The sequence below is a fragment of the Drosophila novamexicana genome, unplaced genomic scaffold (genome assembly GCF_003285875.2).
Source record: "Drosophila novamexicana strain 15010-1031.04,08,12 unplaced genomic scaffold, DnovRS2.1 tig00000512-arrow-arrow-pilon, whole genome shotgun sequence".
In the NCBI taxonomy this organism is placed as follows: domain Eukaryota; kingdom Metazoa; phylum Arthropoda; class Insecta; order Diptera; family Drosophilidae; genus Drosophila; species Drosophila novamexicana.
This window is the reverse complement of record NW_020824809.1, coordinates 802050-816425: the sequence shown is the minus strand read 5'-3', so window position 1 is coordinate 816425 and position 14376 is coordinate 802050. Positions and strand designations below refer to the sequence as shown.

Below are 14376 nucleotides of genomic sequence, written 5' to 3'. Positions count from 1 at the left end.
ACAAATCATACTTACTTTACAGACTCTACTATGACGACGAAGACACGCACTCAGACGACGAGTCACGTCTAGCGGTGGCCACAGTATGGGGTTTGAACTGGGGCAGGCGCGGCTCTATGGGAACCGGCTCTTCTGGGGCAGGTAAGCCACAGACAGAGCAGAAGGATCGCCTGGCATTGGACATATCGTTACTGAAGAAGCAGTATGATCGTCTGCGCGAGCGTCAGAAGCAGGCCCATGTCATACTGACTACCGCTTGCACCACAGCCACTTCAACGCGTCAAACGGCTTCCAATCAGTTGCCGGTCAATCAGTTGCTCCTTGGCCGCCCAGCCATAATTACAAACAAAGGCAAACGTGTAGGTGCACCTCTGGGTGCCATACCGCCAGCTCGCAAGCCCTCTCTCCCAGCGGTGCTGCATAGCAAGCCGCCAGCGGCAGGAGAGAGGCAGCTACGACGCGGGGAGACGCTGCTTTGGCGGGATACGGATGCCACACGGCAACGACGGGACAGTCTAACGTGGAAGGAGATAAAAGCGGATCGCGCGGCTATGTTGCGGGATGAAGTTGATGCCAAAATGGTTAAGTCACAGAAGTTGCGATCGCGCTTAGGCAAAAGCGATAGCTCCTCGTACAGTGAGGACAGCGATGGTGAACAGGAAGCAGATGAAAAAGATGGCTCTAGCACAGACACCAGTCTGTGCGATGACGATGATCCCAAATCAATGGAGCAGAGTCCCAAACGCAAAGCAAAGCTGGCGCGTAAGCTCAAAGAAAAGCCCAAACTGGCAACATTGCGAGATCCTAGTGTAGAGCGAAAGAGACCCAAATCATGGGCGCCTAGTACACATGAAATACCATTCATGCTAATGGGAACAGACAGCGGCGATGAAAAGGAGCCGGTGCCCAAAGAGGAGGAGGACAGTGCCACGGAAAGTGATCGTTTTGGCTATGCCCGGGACTTAGATTGGGCGCAGGTAGCATGTGATCTGGCCTCCAGCAAAGTGGCTCCGTTGGAAGTGGAAGCAAACGCTCCATCAATCACCAGCAATTTGCAGCTGACACCACTACCGGACATTGCAACCTGCCTAAGCACGGTCAGCATTAGTCCACTGTCTACGCCCAAATCAATATATGTAATGTCAGATACCGAATCGGTTAATCCAGCAGATGCTGGTGGTTCTGCACGCAGGATGGAAGCGAAAGAAGAAATCCCAACAAGTCGCTACGATGTTAGTAAAGATGGCGTTATCAATCAGTATTTTGAGCGTGTGAATAGTGTGGAGCGTCCGAAGCGACTGGAGCTTGCATATTCCTTATGCGTTGAGGATTCGGAAGGGAATACTTCCGGAGAACACCAGCGTTCTCTTGTAGAAGGCCAATGTACTGAACATATAGCAAAGGCTTTGCCATTCGACCTGGAAGACAACCCCACACCAGAACTGATATCTGACACGCCCCAAATACGCGATGACAATATTCCAGGCGAAAACAAAGATGATTACAAAGAGTTGCTAAACATGACGATAGAAACACAGAAGAAGGGTCCATTACCTGTGATTATAAGTAGTGCCTGCAGTAAACGTCGAGATCCCAGACGTAAAACACTGACCAGATCCTCGACGATTGAACTAGAAGAACGATTTCAGGCGCTGGAGCGACGACTCAGTCAGGAGAAACCCAAACGGCAAAGTGATAACGTAGAGTGTACAAAGTACATACCGACCACTGCGGCCTTGGAGGAGCGCTACAATACGCTGGAAAATCAGCTTAGTGCTGAGAAACAACGTTTAGAAGAATCTGAACTTAATGTCGAGTGCTTTCAGAAGCCAGAACGCATACCCTCTACAGCCGATCTTGAAATACGTTTTAATGCCTTGACAAAACAAATGAGTTCAAGTGAATCAAATACCAAGACTCCCGTGGAGCTTACTGATCAGGAACAAACGGCTGGTAGCAGCTCAAAAGAGGGAAATGCTAGCGAAAAAACTAGCAAGCTGCATAAATCAGAAGAATCACTTACGGGTACACAACAACCTGCCAATCTAAGCGACACAGTCCATATAAAGGAATCTAGAAGTCCTCAAGAATCAGAACAACCACGCCTTAAAAAACTGCCTTCAACAGCCGAGCTCGAAGATCGTTATAATGAATTAGAACGAAGAATAAGTGTTCAAAAAAACAGTCCAGCAAAAGCGAAAAAAGAGCCCCCAGATGATGGACTAGAGCATAATAAAAATCAGTCAAGAAATGTGTCTGAGGCGCCAGCAGGAGCATTTGATAATGTTAAAAACGAGGAAATAACAGTGAAAGCGAGTCAAAACGAGAACACAGATCCACCAAATGCGAATGATCCGAAAAGTTCTCAAGGTAAAGGGCACAAAACCGAAGATAAAGAAAGTGCGCATGTTGCAGAAAAAACTGTAACACCAAATACGGACGAATCTGCACACCAAAACGGAAAAGCCAAGCTTGAGAAGAGCAAAGAAACATCAAGTATAGAGGAAAAGAAGGAAGTGGAGGTAGTCAAGCGTAAAACGCCACCTTCAACAGAGGAGCTGGAAAAACGTTTCAATGCCTTGGAAAAGCAGCGCAGCATCTCCAAACTAGAGTCGAAGGATGAAGCTGAGTGCGGCAGCACTTCCAGCGCGAATGAAGCAAAGCCAGAAAAGAGAAAACAACTTATTGAAGGGGAGAATGTTGCAAAAGATGAAAATGAGGAAAATACTCGAAAATCAATCAAAGCGTTTGACGATAAAGTAAGGGCCATAAGTACATCATTGACTGTTGAAGAAGAGGCAGCTGTAGTAACGGAAGACAAAGACGAAAAGCGTAAAGCATTTGAGACCAATTGCGAGACAGCTAACAAACTTTTGTCAACCGAAACTAATGCAGTTAAATTAACTGCCAAATCAGAATTAAAATCAGATCTTGAGACTAAGCTGCCAGAGAACGCAAATATTAAAGAGCTGAGTAAAAGGCGAGCCTCTGAGCCTCCCTCTATGGAGGATCTGGATCAACGTTATGAAAGGCTGAAGCGCCGCATGAGTAGCAAAAATAACATTACCGGCCAAAACGAAACTGTAAACGAGGCATTAGAACGTATTGAGCAGGAAGTTATTGCAGAATTAGATGACTCAGAGGAAGATCCGAAGCCAGCTAGAAAACAACCACCCACAACTGAGAACTTGGAGAGCCGCTATGAAGCGTTGCATGCCAAGGATAAGAAAGAAAATGAAACAAATCCAGAGCCAAAGATAAAGTCGCCTCCTCGTCATGTAGATGTCGCCATCGAGGCACATATACCTGAAGCCCCACCGCTTCCACCACCGCCAGACCATAGAATCACCATAGATCCAAGAAAGCATCAGCAGCGCGCTCTCATTGAAGAGCTGCAAAGCAAAATGCAAGGTCTGTCACCGGGCGAGGAGAATTTAAAACCCAGCGAAATTAATCCCCAGCGAAAGCACCTACAACAACAGCGACAGCTGCAACAGCGACCTACACCAATGGGCGATGAGACATCGGAAGCACCTGCAAACACCGCTTACTACAGATCGGGAAATTACGAACCCTGGCAAGCGCAGCGAATGGTTCGTCGTTTCTCCGATTTGCCTTCAAGGGCTGATCTGGAAAATCGTTTACAATTCTTGGAAAAGAAATTGTACAAGAAATTCTACAAGCAGCGCTGTGCAAGTGATTCCGAAGTTGCATCGAGGATGAGTAGTTATGATGACAAGCCGAGCACCTCGCACCAAGCGGAGGCCCAACTGGAAGAGCGTGTTCTGGCCCTAGAGAAGCAACTGAGCGAGAACAGTCTCAAGTTGCTGGAAGCTATTCGTGAAAAAGAAAAACAACAGGAAAAGGTTCCACAAAATACCGACGACGACGACAATTCTCCCCGGCAACTTAGCACTGACATAGAAACTGGCAAGGAGCTGGTGCGCTACACACAGAACTTCAGTGAGCTAGAGGAGTCGGACAAACCCATCAATATAAGCATTAACATTAAAATGCTTCTCAACAAAGACAGCGACCACAGGAAGCCGCAAGCAGAGCTAACAACAGATGATTTGAGACGAAGATTGGAACAACTGGAACAGCAGTTAAGTGAAGAGCGTGCAAGAAACGGAACCATAATCTCTGAACCCGAGTTTACTATTGAGGATGTGTTGGTGCAGCCTTCCGAGCAAAGCGAAGAGAGTGAGACTTGTCGAAAGCAGGAAAAAGATAGTCACAATCAGAGCGTCAAGTGTGACGAAGCTGAAAAGTTGGAGGAGGCTCCATTAGCAACGGCGGGAACTTCTGAGCCTGAGACTGTTAAGGAATCTAAAACCTTACAAAATGAAGAAACTGCCCAAACTCGTAACAAAGAGACCGACACAGAAAAAACAATCAAAGAAGAACAAAAAGTTGCAGCTAATGTAGACAAAGAAGAAAACAAAGTGGAAGAAAAAACACATCCACCGACTGACCAGGAAAAAACTTCAACTACTCCTGCTCAAGGTGTGCCCCTAAAAGTAGATGTTGAGAAATCAGATGCTGTTGAGAAAAATCTTAAATCAGATGAAGAATCAACCAAAGAGCCATCAGCTAATCTTGTTATTAACTCTAGTGATATTGGGCCCGTGGATGCTAATAACAAAACCGTGGTACTTTTAATGGATAATGAACCAAAAGCCTTGAAAGTTCGCCGTTTGACCCGAGCCAATACTGAAGAACTTGAGGGACTGTTTCAAGCACTTGAAAAGCAGCTGAACGATCGCAATCTTGTTAAATCCAAAGATGGTAAACTAGTTCACGCAGAGAACAAGTCGTCTGCTGAGCAAATTGAGCAGGCTCAAGCCATATCCGATTTGAGCAAAGAAATTGAAGACTTTACCAGTCGTAAGCCGGACCAGGAACCAGCAGAGCAGAAGGAAGAAAAGACCGTCGAAAATGAGCCCAACTATGATTGGGGTCCGAATCCAGTTAAGCATCATTTAAAACGAAAAACAGTCTATCTGCCGTCCACTAAAGAGCTAGAGGCCCGCTTTCGCTCACTCGAGCGTCAAATCAAACTACTTGAGGACGTCGAGAAGATCGATGTAGAGCAGAGACTGACGGAAATCGAGCGCAAGATCAAACTGCAGTACTCGCTATCGCATGAGAAGGACCTAAACAAGTACATTGAGGTATGCGAAGGCAAGGGCTTAGAGGACGACGTGCCTGTGGCAGGAGAGACATCTCCGGTCGTCGAACGTTCCCGCAGTCCAGCACGTAAACAGAATACAAAATCACCATTTACGTCACCAGCTCGCAAGTCAGTGACCAAGTCACCACATGTTTCGCCTTCACGTAAGGAAAGGAGTGCCACAAAATCGCCTTACACTTCACCGACACGCCAAGGACAAAAGACACCGCACACATCACCATCGCGCACCGTCAATAAAAAGAGTCCCTACACATCTCCTGCTCGTCGCCAGAGGCACATAGATGATCTGCCAATCTCTGATGACTTGGAATACAAATATCGTGTACTTGATTTGGTGCGTTCCAAGTCCAAAGACAATCTAGCTAAGCGCAAGAATGACCCCAGTAAAAAGCCACCAATTCATCCGCTAGAAATGCTGCTGGATCCGAGTCCGGACGACAGTGAAATACCGACTACCGGGGAGCTGGAGCACCGCATACGCCTCCTAGACGAGAAATTGAAGTCGCCTGCCCGTCATAAGTCACGTTCCCGTTCACCCACCATCGATGATATCAAGCGAAAGAAAATGTTAGATGATCAGCTACCCAAGACCCCGGTACACAGCCTGGAGTGCTTAGTCTACTCGCCGAATAAACCGGAGCCACCCACTGCCGAAGAACTTGATAAACGCATTCTTGCACTAGAGAAGGAGCAATGCTTTGATTTCAAGACCCAAAAAGACTACAAAGAATTCAATCAAAAACTCAAGGATGTGGTTTCGCCTTCGGTTTCCTACGAGGAATTCAAAGCAGCCAAGTCACGCGAGCAAAGTCCCCGACGCCAAGCGCCCACAACGCCCAAGTCAGCAATGAGACGGGACGAGAATGAAGAATACTATCGGCGCGAAGAGACGACTTCGTATCGGCCTACTAGCCCTAAGGTCATTCGATTTCGCGATGAGGACGAGGACTACTACGAGGACTCGTGGCGACCCAAGTCACGCGAACGAATGGTGGGCAACACAAATTATGTTTTAAGCTTTATGGAGGAGAATTCTAAAATTCTACAACGTATTCTTAAGAAGACTCTTGCAGATCAGCCGTCAGCCTCAGCATCAGCTAGTCGCAGCTACATCAGCGGCGCAGCGGCCGCTGCCGCAAGCTCTGAGGGACTCGACGCCCTAGGCAGTCGCCTAATGCGGGTAAGTGATTGATGAGTGCAGCATATGAATAAGCTTTTTAAATAATTCCCTGTTTATCAATAATTCCCTCTTTTTAAGGAAACATCGCCCATCACTCGTACAGGAACGCACACAGGCGTCCCGCTGCGTACTGGAGACAACATCAACGAACGTCTGAGTTCCATTAAGAACAGCATCAAGTCCATTGACAGCTTGTGCGAGGAGAAGTCGTATCAGAAGGAGAAATGTCAGCGGTATATTGACTCTTTGTTTTCGGATTCATTGCACTTTGCCAGTAAAAAGAGCTCAGCAGAAGATCTGACACACAGTCGAAGCGAGAGTCGAGGACGTGGAACGCAGCGCTATAGTGACTATACACCTGCCATACGCATTAGCTCAGAGCATCGCTCACTGGGATCCGTGGAGTCCATGCGCCCGAGCAGTCCACTGCTTGCCACCAGTCCGCCGCATCATCGTTCGCATAGAGATATTAGCAGGGAACTCTCGCCGCGACGCCGACGGGAGGCGGAGGAGCTAGAGGAACGGGAAAGTAGTAGGGTAAGACGTGATAATATGTTGCCAAATTATTTAGACGATAATCGTAGCGAACTAAGTAGCTGCAATAGTTTAACTAAGTTTCATAAAGTAGATAGACAACTAGAAGAAACCTGCGCCAAATACGCTGACGACAAACGCTCGGCCTGCAAGTCCCCATTGAGCTCGCCATATGAGTCAAGAACAACAGCCACACGATACAACACTACAACAGCGAACCCGACCGTTGACAGCTTTCCTAGGCCCATATCGCCCTATCGCCAGCCCTATGACCCGAACAGGCCATCGCGTTCCAATACGCCCGTCTACCAGCCAGCAAAGCTAGAGATTCGGCACACCACCGTCACCTCGACCTTCTACGATCGCTTTCTAACGGAGAGGCAAATTGAGAAGCAAACACTACCGCGTCCTGCAAGCCATTCACCCATTGTCTCTCCGTCGGCAACGACCAAAAGCTACAGCGATATCCCCGACACTCTGACTGTTCACAAATATAGCCATGACCCCATGCTCGATGTGACCACCTCAAGCAGCTACTCACCCCACATGTCCCGTAGCTATGCGGGCAGCAGCAGCAACTACTCATATCTCACCACCCATACAGCTTGCGAAGCTCCAGCTTCGAGCAGCGCTATTGCTCCCCAGCTCGGTGCCTCTCCAGGCGGTAGTGCTTCGGATCTGCGCTTGCGCAGCAGCTGTGATAACATTCTCACCACCAGCACGAGCACAGGCATCCCATATTCAAGTGCTCTCGGTCAAGCTTCTACACCGAGCAGTCATGCTTCCACCAGAATTGCTACCACAACAGCATCGGCATTTGCGCCCTACAATTTCACTAGCTCATTTACGAGTCGCTTAAGCGATCCGGTAACCACCTCTGGCGTCTCTAGCCTTAGCTCCAGCTTGCAAACATATTCCACTGGCGTCTACAATCCCATGATGACATTTACATTGCGAGAACCCTTGATAAACCCCTTGCCTGGTGGCCTGGGCAGCAATGGCAGTGCTTCCCTGGGTCAGCATCAGCACAAGAGTGGTTACAGCTCGAACTACAACTCATGTGAGCCAGATAAGCCATAGGGCATCCTCCTTTAAGCAAAGGCTATCATCATCTAAGCATGCCACATTCTCAGCCCGCAGCACAAGCTCAAACAAGTTACTTTATGCTTACAAATTTACGCGTTGCAATTATTACAAAAAGATAACTTTGAAACCCTCAAGCAATATACACATAAACCTTAATAGTTCTTACACATACCAAAAAAAAAAAAAAAAAAAAAACAAAAACAAAAAACATACTTATGGGCACCTTTAACTACAAATATAACCAACAAAATCTATATTATATACACATCAGAATTTTAAGAAAACTCTTGCACTAAACCATTCTGGCTTCTTGCGAATTGCAATTACCTCATCTGCATTCAAGGCACCAATCCAAGTAGCTGATCATAGAAAGAACCGAAACGATTTTTATACAAAATAACGCTTACATACGAGCATTATACATACGGAATACTTGAAATACTTACTAAAAGCATTACTAAAGCTATGAATCTTTTAAGAGTTGTGTCTAATTGAATTCTTTACTGGGCACTCAATGACAATTACAATTACAATATTTCTTCAAAGAATTTCAATTTTGTAATATTTATTATATGAAACCACAATAATGACGCGTTAGTTGGAACGTTTGAAATGTTCATTGACTGACAGAAAGCAGCCGTTAACAATAGTTGAATATGTACACATATACAAATAAATGCTTATATTACAATTATATATATACATATATATAAACATATTATACATGCATACACTTGCAGTTCGAGAATTTCAATTATGGAAAAACCAGTTCAAAAATGGCTAACAAAAATGGCTTCAAGAATTATTACTACACCAAGCAAAGAAACAAAAAGTTAATCAAAACGATTAGAAAAATGTTATGAAGACACAATCTGAGTTCATTTATATAGATCGATATATATATATATATATATATATACATATATATGTTGCTATATGGTTCTGTCAGTAACAATATTATAACATTAATTACGCAATTGTTAACAAATCGAGGAAACAACATATATGCTTTAAAAGGTAGTCAGAAAAAGTTACGGGCTTCAGTTCAGTTCATGAACAACAGAAGAAAAATATGCAAAAAGTTTATATTTATAATGTTATTTTTCCGTTTTGTATGTATGTGGATTCTTGTTGTTAAAACTTTTGTAATATTTATTTGTTAATGTTGGAAATTTGTCAAAATATTGGATACGAAATATTTTTGTTACAAAACGTTGTAATGTTTTGATTTAAATAGAAAAAGCAAACAAATAAATATGTAATGCATTGAATGCATGTACGCATTAAAAATTGTTTCTATTGGGTCTGGGATCCGAAAACATACCCACCTCCAATCCAGCCGCTCTGTGGCCCTGCTCTGAGAGTCCGGCAGCATCTTTATTGGCAAGCGATAAGTCCAAGCGGCGCTCTATCAGCTTGAATGGACGAACTAGTCGAACAGTCGCTGGTTGACAGCCGTGAAAATTGGACGTGCCAGGAGAGAGCAGCTAAAGCATCGTAGCTATCTTTACTATATCATTTAATACTGTAGATCAGTTGGCCGTTTATAGCTCGAAAATGCAACGGCTTGTGACGAAACGCAGCTGTAGCTTAGTGCTGAGGCTTCACAATCGCTGCCTGGCAACCACATCCGTGGAGGACGTACTTTTTCCCACCAAGTCTGACTTTCCTAGTCGCCACATTGGCCCACGTAAGACGGATGTTGTTGCCATGCTCGATACCCTGGGCTTTAAGGTAAGCCTCTATAATACAAAAATGACGAGACTAGCGCAGGATCTAACCCTCTTTCAACACAGTCCTTGGCAGAGCTCACCGAGAAGGCCGTACCACAGAGCATACAATTAAAGCGGGATCTAAGCCTAGACAAGCCTCTAAGTAAGTAGTGGAAATGTCTTTAAAAATAGGCAACTACGCCGACACTTGCCAGCTCGGGACCCCCTGGCGTGTGTTTGTGTGGTGATAAGCGATAAGTCTGGTTCAATAGGTCCGCCAGCTCGCTCTTATCTGCTGCTGGTCTCTACGGCTGTCGTTGACTGGCGATTGACTCTAAATATTTTTCCAACCGGTCACATTACAGACGAGCACGAGCTGATACGACGCATACGTGATATTTCGCTCAAGAATCAGCTGTGGCGCTCCTACATTGGCATGGGATACCATAATTGCCATGTGCCCCATACGATAGTGCGCAACATTTTCGAGAATCCCGGATGGACGACACAGTACACGCCCTATCAGCCAGAGATTGCCCAAGGTCGCCTCGAATCGTTGCTCAACTATCAGACTCTTGTTTCCGAGCTCACCGGTCTGGATGTAGCCAACGCCTCGCTGCTGGACGAAGGCACTGCTGCCGCAGAGGCCATGTGCCTGGCCACACGACACAACAAGCGCAGGAAGCTTTACTTGTCAAACAAAGTGCATCCGCAGACTTTGTCGGTGGTGGAGACGCGCGCTGAAGCCTTGGAGCTCGATATTGTTGTGGGTCCTATCGAGCAGGCAGATCTTCCCAGCCGCGAGCTGGCTGGCATCCTGCTGCAGTATCCAGATACGTTTGGTGACGTCAAAGACTTCGAGGACATTGCAGCTCTTGCTCGCAAAAATGGCGTAAGTTCTGCCCAAGATTAATTACGAATTACTTATTCTTAACTATCCCGTTTTTCACTGCCAGACGCTAGTAGTTGTGGCAACCGACTTGCTGTCCCTCACTCTGCTTCGTCCGCCTGCCGAGTTCGGTGCGGACATCGCCATCGGCACATCCCAGCGCCTCGGCGTGCCCCTGGGGTATGGCGGCCCACATGCTGGGTTCTTTGCCTGCAAGCAGAACCTGGTGCGTCTAATGCCAGGTCGCATGATTGGCGTCACCCGCGATATGGACGGCAACGATGCCTATCGATTGGCTCTGCAAACACGCGAACAGCACATCCGCCGGGACAAAGCCACCAGTAACATTTGCACAGCCCAGGCGTTGCTTGCAAATATGTCGGCCATGTATGCCATTTACCATGGTCCGGAAGGTCTCAAGGCAATTGCTAATCGCATTCACCACTTTGCGCTAACTCTGCAGACGGGTCTGCTGGAGGCTGGCCATGAGGTAATTAACAAAAACTTCTTTGATACGCTACGTGTGAGGCTCTCGGCGGATCTTTCACTGGAGGACCTCAAGGAGCGAACCGACCACAAACGCATCAATCTGCGTTACTTGTCCGACGGCACAGTGGGCGTGGCTCTGGACGAGACGGTTAGTGTAGCAGATGTGAACGATTTGTTGTGGACCTTCAAGGCACCAACAACGGTGGAGGAGCTGCTGGCACGCAAGGACGTGCTTAAAAATTCTATTGAGAACTCCAAGTTTCTGCGTACATCGCCTTTCCTGCAGCATCCCATTTTCAACAGCTATCACAGGTAACGTCTGGTTTTCAAGCCAGACTCAACCCTTGACAATTTACGACCTAACAGATCATTTTCCCTTAGCGAGTCCCGCATGGTGCGGTATATGAAGAAACTGGAGAACAAGGACATTTCACTGGTGCACTCCATGATACCACTAGGCTCCTGCACCATGAAACTCAACTCAACGACCGAGATGATACCCTGCTCGTTCCGCCATTTCACAGACATCCATCCCTTTGCACCCGTTGAGCAAGCTCAGGGTTTTCATCAAATGTTCAAGGAACTGGAGAAGGATCTGTGTGAAATCACCGGCTATGATAATATATCTTTTCAACCTAACTCTGGCGCTCAGGGCGAGTACGCTGGCTTGCGTGCTATTAGGAGCTACCATGAGCACCGCAGCGAAGGCCATCGCAACATCTGCCTGATTCCTGTTTCCGCGCACGGTACGAATCCAGCTTCTGCTCAAATGGCCGGCATGAAGGTAACTCCGCGACTGCTTAGCAATTAATAATTTTAAACAGAGCCCATTGTCTATCGTTTACAGGTGGAGCCAATACGCATCCTCTCAAATGGCTCCATTGACATGGCTCATCTACGCGATAAAGTTGAGGAGCACGCCCACGAGCTATCCTGCCTGATGATTACGTATCCTTCCACCATGGGAGTTTTTGAAGAAACAGTTGCGGATATTTGCACATTGGTGCACAAGCATGGTGGTCAGGTGTATCTAGACGGAGCCAACATGAACGCCCAGGTGGGTCTGTGTCGGCCAGGCGACTATGGCAGCGACGTGTCCCATCTGAATCTGCACAAGACTTTCTGCATTCCACATGGCGGTGGAGGTCCTGGTATGGGTCCAATCGGTGTCAAAGCACACTTGGCACCGTATTTGCCTGGACACCCTGTCATCAGTCCACTTAGCAGCGAGGAGCACAGCTTTGGTGTCGTTTCCGCAGCGCCCTTTGGCAGCTCGGCAATTCTCCCTATCTCATGGTCATACATAAAGCTCATGGGTAGTCGTGGCTTGAAAAGAGCCACTCAAGTTGCTATTCTTAACGCAAACTACATGTCCAAGCGCTTGGAGGAGCACTACAAAACACTCTACAAGGCGGAGAACTCACAGCTGGTGGCCCATGAGTTCATACTCGACATACGAGATCTTAAGAAGTCGGCCAACATTGAGGCAGTCGATGTGGCTAAGCGGCTAATGGACTATGGTTTCCATGCCCCGACTATGTCGTGGCCCGTGGCCGGCACGCTGATGATCGAGCCAACTGAGTCCGAGGACAAGGAGGAGTTGGATCGCTTTTGCGACGCGATGATATCCATACGAGAAGAGATTACCGAAATTGAGGAAGGACGCATGGACAAAACCGTCAATCCGCTCAAAATGGCCCCGCACACACAGGCCCAGGTCATTTCGGATAAGTGGAACCGCCCCTACACACGTGAGCAGGCTGCCTTCCCAGCTGTAAGTGTAAAACACATAACACAATATATTTCCATACATAACTGACTTTACTAATATTATCCTTCAGTTGTTTGTGAAGCCCGATGCAAAAATTTGGCCTACTGTGGGAAGAATCGACGATGCCTACGGCGACAAGCATTTGGTATGCACGTGTCCTCCCATCCTGCCAGACCTGTAATCAAATTGAATAGACTCTACCTTAATAAGGAAATAAACCTGTATAAATACTAACGGCCCATTACCCGGCTTTGCCCAGGCTAAGTTTTTTTCTTCATTCTATGCATCACAATTAAATTATTTTGTAGTTAAAATCATGAAAGCACGTCTATTAACCCTTGCAGATATATGTATATCTTAGAAAGTTTTTGTACTGACGCTTTATTGCCGAATGATTGTTCCCATTCAAAAACAAAAGGACACAGAAAAGGCTTAAAACCCCTATTGCATACAAAGAGAATTGCCATACAGTCTGATTAACTACATCGCCTCGGGTATTGATTCTGTTCAAGAATACATACATTTCTATTTCGAAGTGTTTCACATTGGGTGACAATATTGTAATATCCTCTGCAAAGTATGACAATGTTCAAGTGGGTCAAATGAAAGAAAAATAAGCAAACTATTCTCGCTCATGCCTCTTGGCCGCGAAGGGACTATTGAAAATTGGTAAAACACGTATTCTAGTTCTTATGCAATAAGTTTTTAAAATAGATTTAAGGCCAATCTGACTAAACAGGAATAATGCCCATACACCAAGGAGGGATCAATTATCGAACATTTTGAAATATATTCATTTTTAAAAAGATCTTTCAAAATGAGTTTGAAACTTTTTGGATGGTAAAGATACAAATTTTATACATACATATGCTTTCTACCAATTTATCACAGTTGCGGATGAAATTTTCGAAGACCCGCAATTGTAGCCCGAAGAGTAAATCCAGTTACAATTTGTACTTCCTAACTCATACAGTTTGGGTCGTGTGCTAGAATAATAATAAGTCTGGACAATTTTATATACATATAGATATGGAAATTTTATCACATGTATATTCGCTATTTGTCATGCGAAACAATTATGTAACAAATGATTCTATTTAAGACAACTTTAATTTATCAAATATACTTAAAACTTGATAAGAAACGGGGAAAGTGAATTTGCAATTGTAGAGAAGTCTATTAATAAAAAACGATTCTGGACATTGCCGCATTTTAATGATTTTAAATTTAAAAATGTATCAGTAATCTCTATGAAACCACAGTATTTCAGAATAATTTTTTGCATTTCACACATTGCACACATTAAGTATTTATGTGTTTCTTCCAATGAACCCATTTTCAAAAAGTAAAAACAATATTTAAGGGCGCTAGTTGCTTCTTCTTCATAGAAACATTCACAACGAGCGGCGCAAAAATAATAGTCGATTACGGCAAGCCAATGTTAGATATATCGATATATATCGCTGCTTGGCTCCTGTTCTGTTAACATATGTGAAATGCAAGCAGTTAGCCGCTGATAAA

At 45.6% G+C, this 14376-nt stretch overlaps 2 protein-coding genes across 7 annotated transcripts in view; both read left to right on the top strand.

Moving 5' to 3' along the window:
* Positions 1–9112, top strand: part of LOC115761858 (microtubule-associated protein futsch) — a 36188-nt gene extending 27076 nt beyond the window's left edge. For 3 of the 6 annotated variants that reach the window (XM_030703845.1, XM_030703849.1, XM_030703850.1), the window contains exons 8-10: positions 23–6374; positions 6453–6911; positions 8735–9112. In XM_030703845.1, coding sequence (XP_030559705.1) covers positions 23–6374; positions 6453–6911; positions 8735–8857 — 6934 coding nt within the window. In that variant the 3' untranslated portion in view covers positions 8858–9112. Of the gene's footprint in view, positions 1–22; positions 6375–6452; positions 7591–7668 lie in introns of all 6 variants that reach the window. The other 3 variants (XM_030703848.1, XM_030703847.1, XM_030703851.1) reach the window with 3 other exon arrangements.
* A 160-nt stretch (positions 9113–9272) lies between these two features.
* LOC115761959 (glycine dehydrogenase (decarboxylating), mitochondrial) lies at positions 9273–13930 on the top strand. The gene is made up of 8 exons (XM_030703998.1): positions 9273–9491; positions 9545–9728; positions 9791–9869; positions 10072–10598; positions 10663–11396; positions 11466–11868; positions 11932–12858; positions 12926–13930. Exons 1-8 carry the CDS (start codon positions 9415–9417, stop codon positions 13034–13036), a joined length of 3042 nt encoding a protein of 1013 aa, XP_030559858.1. The 5' UTR covers positions 9273–9414; the 3' UTR covers positions 13037–13930.
* The last annotated feature ends 446 nt before the right edge of the window (positions 13931–14376 follow it).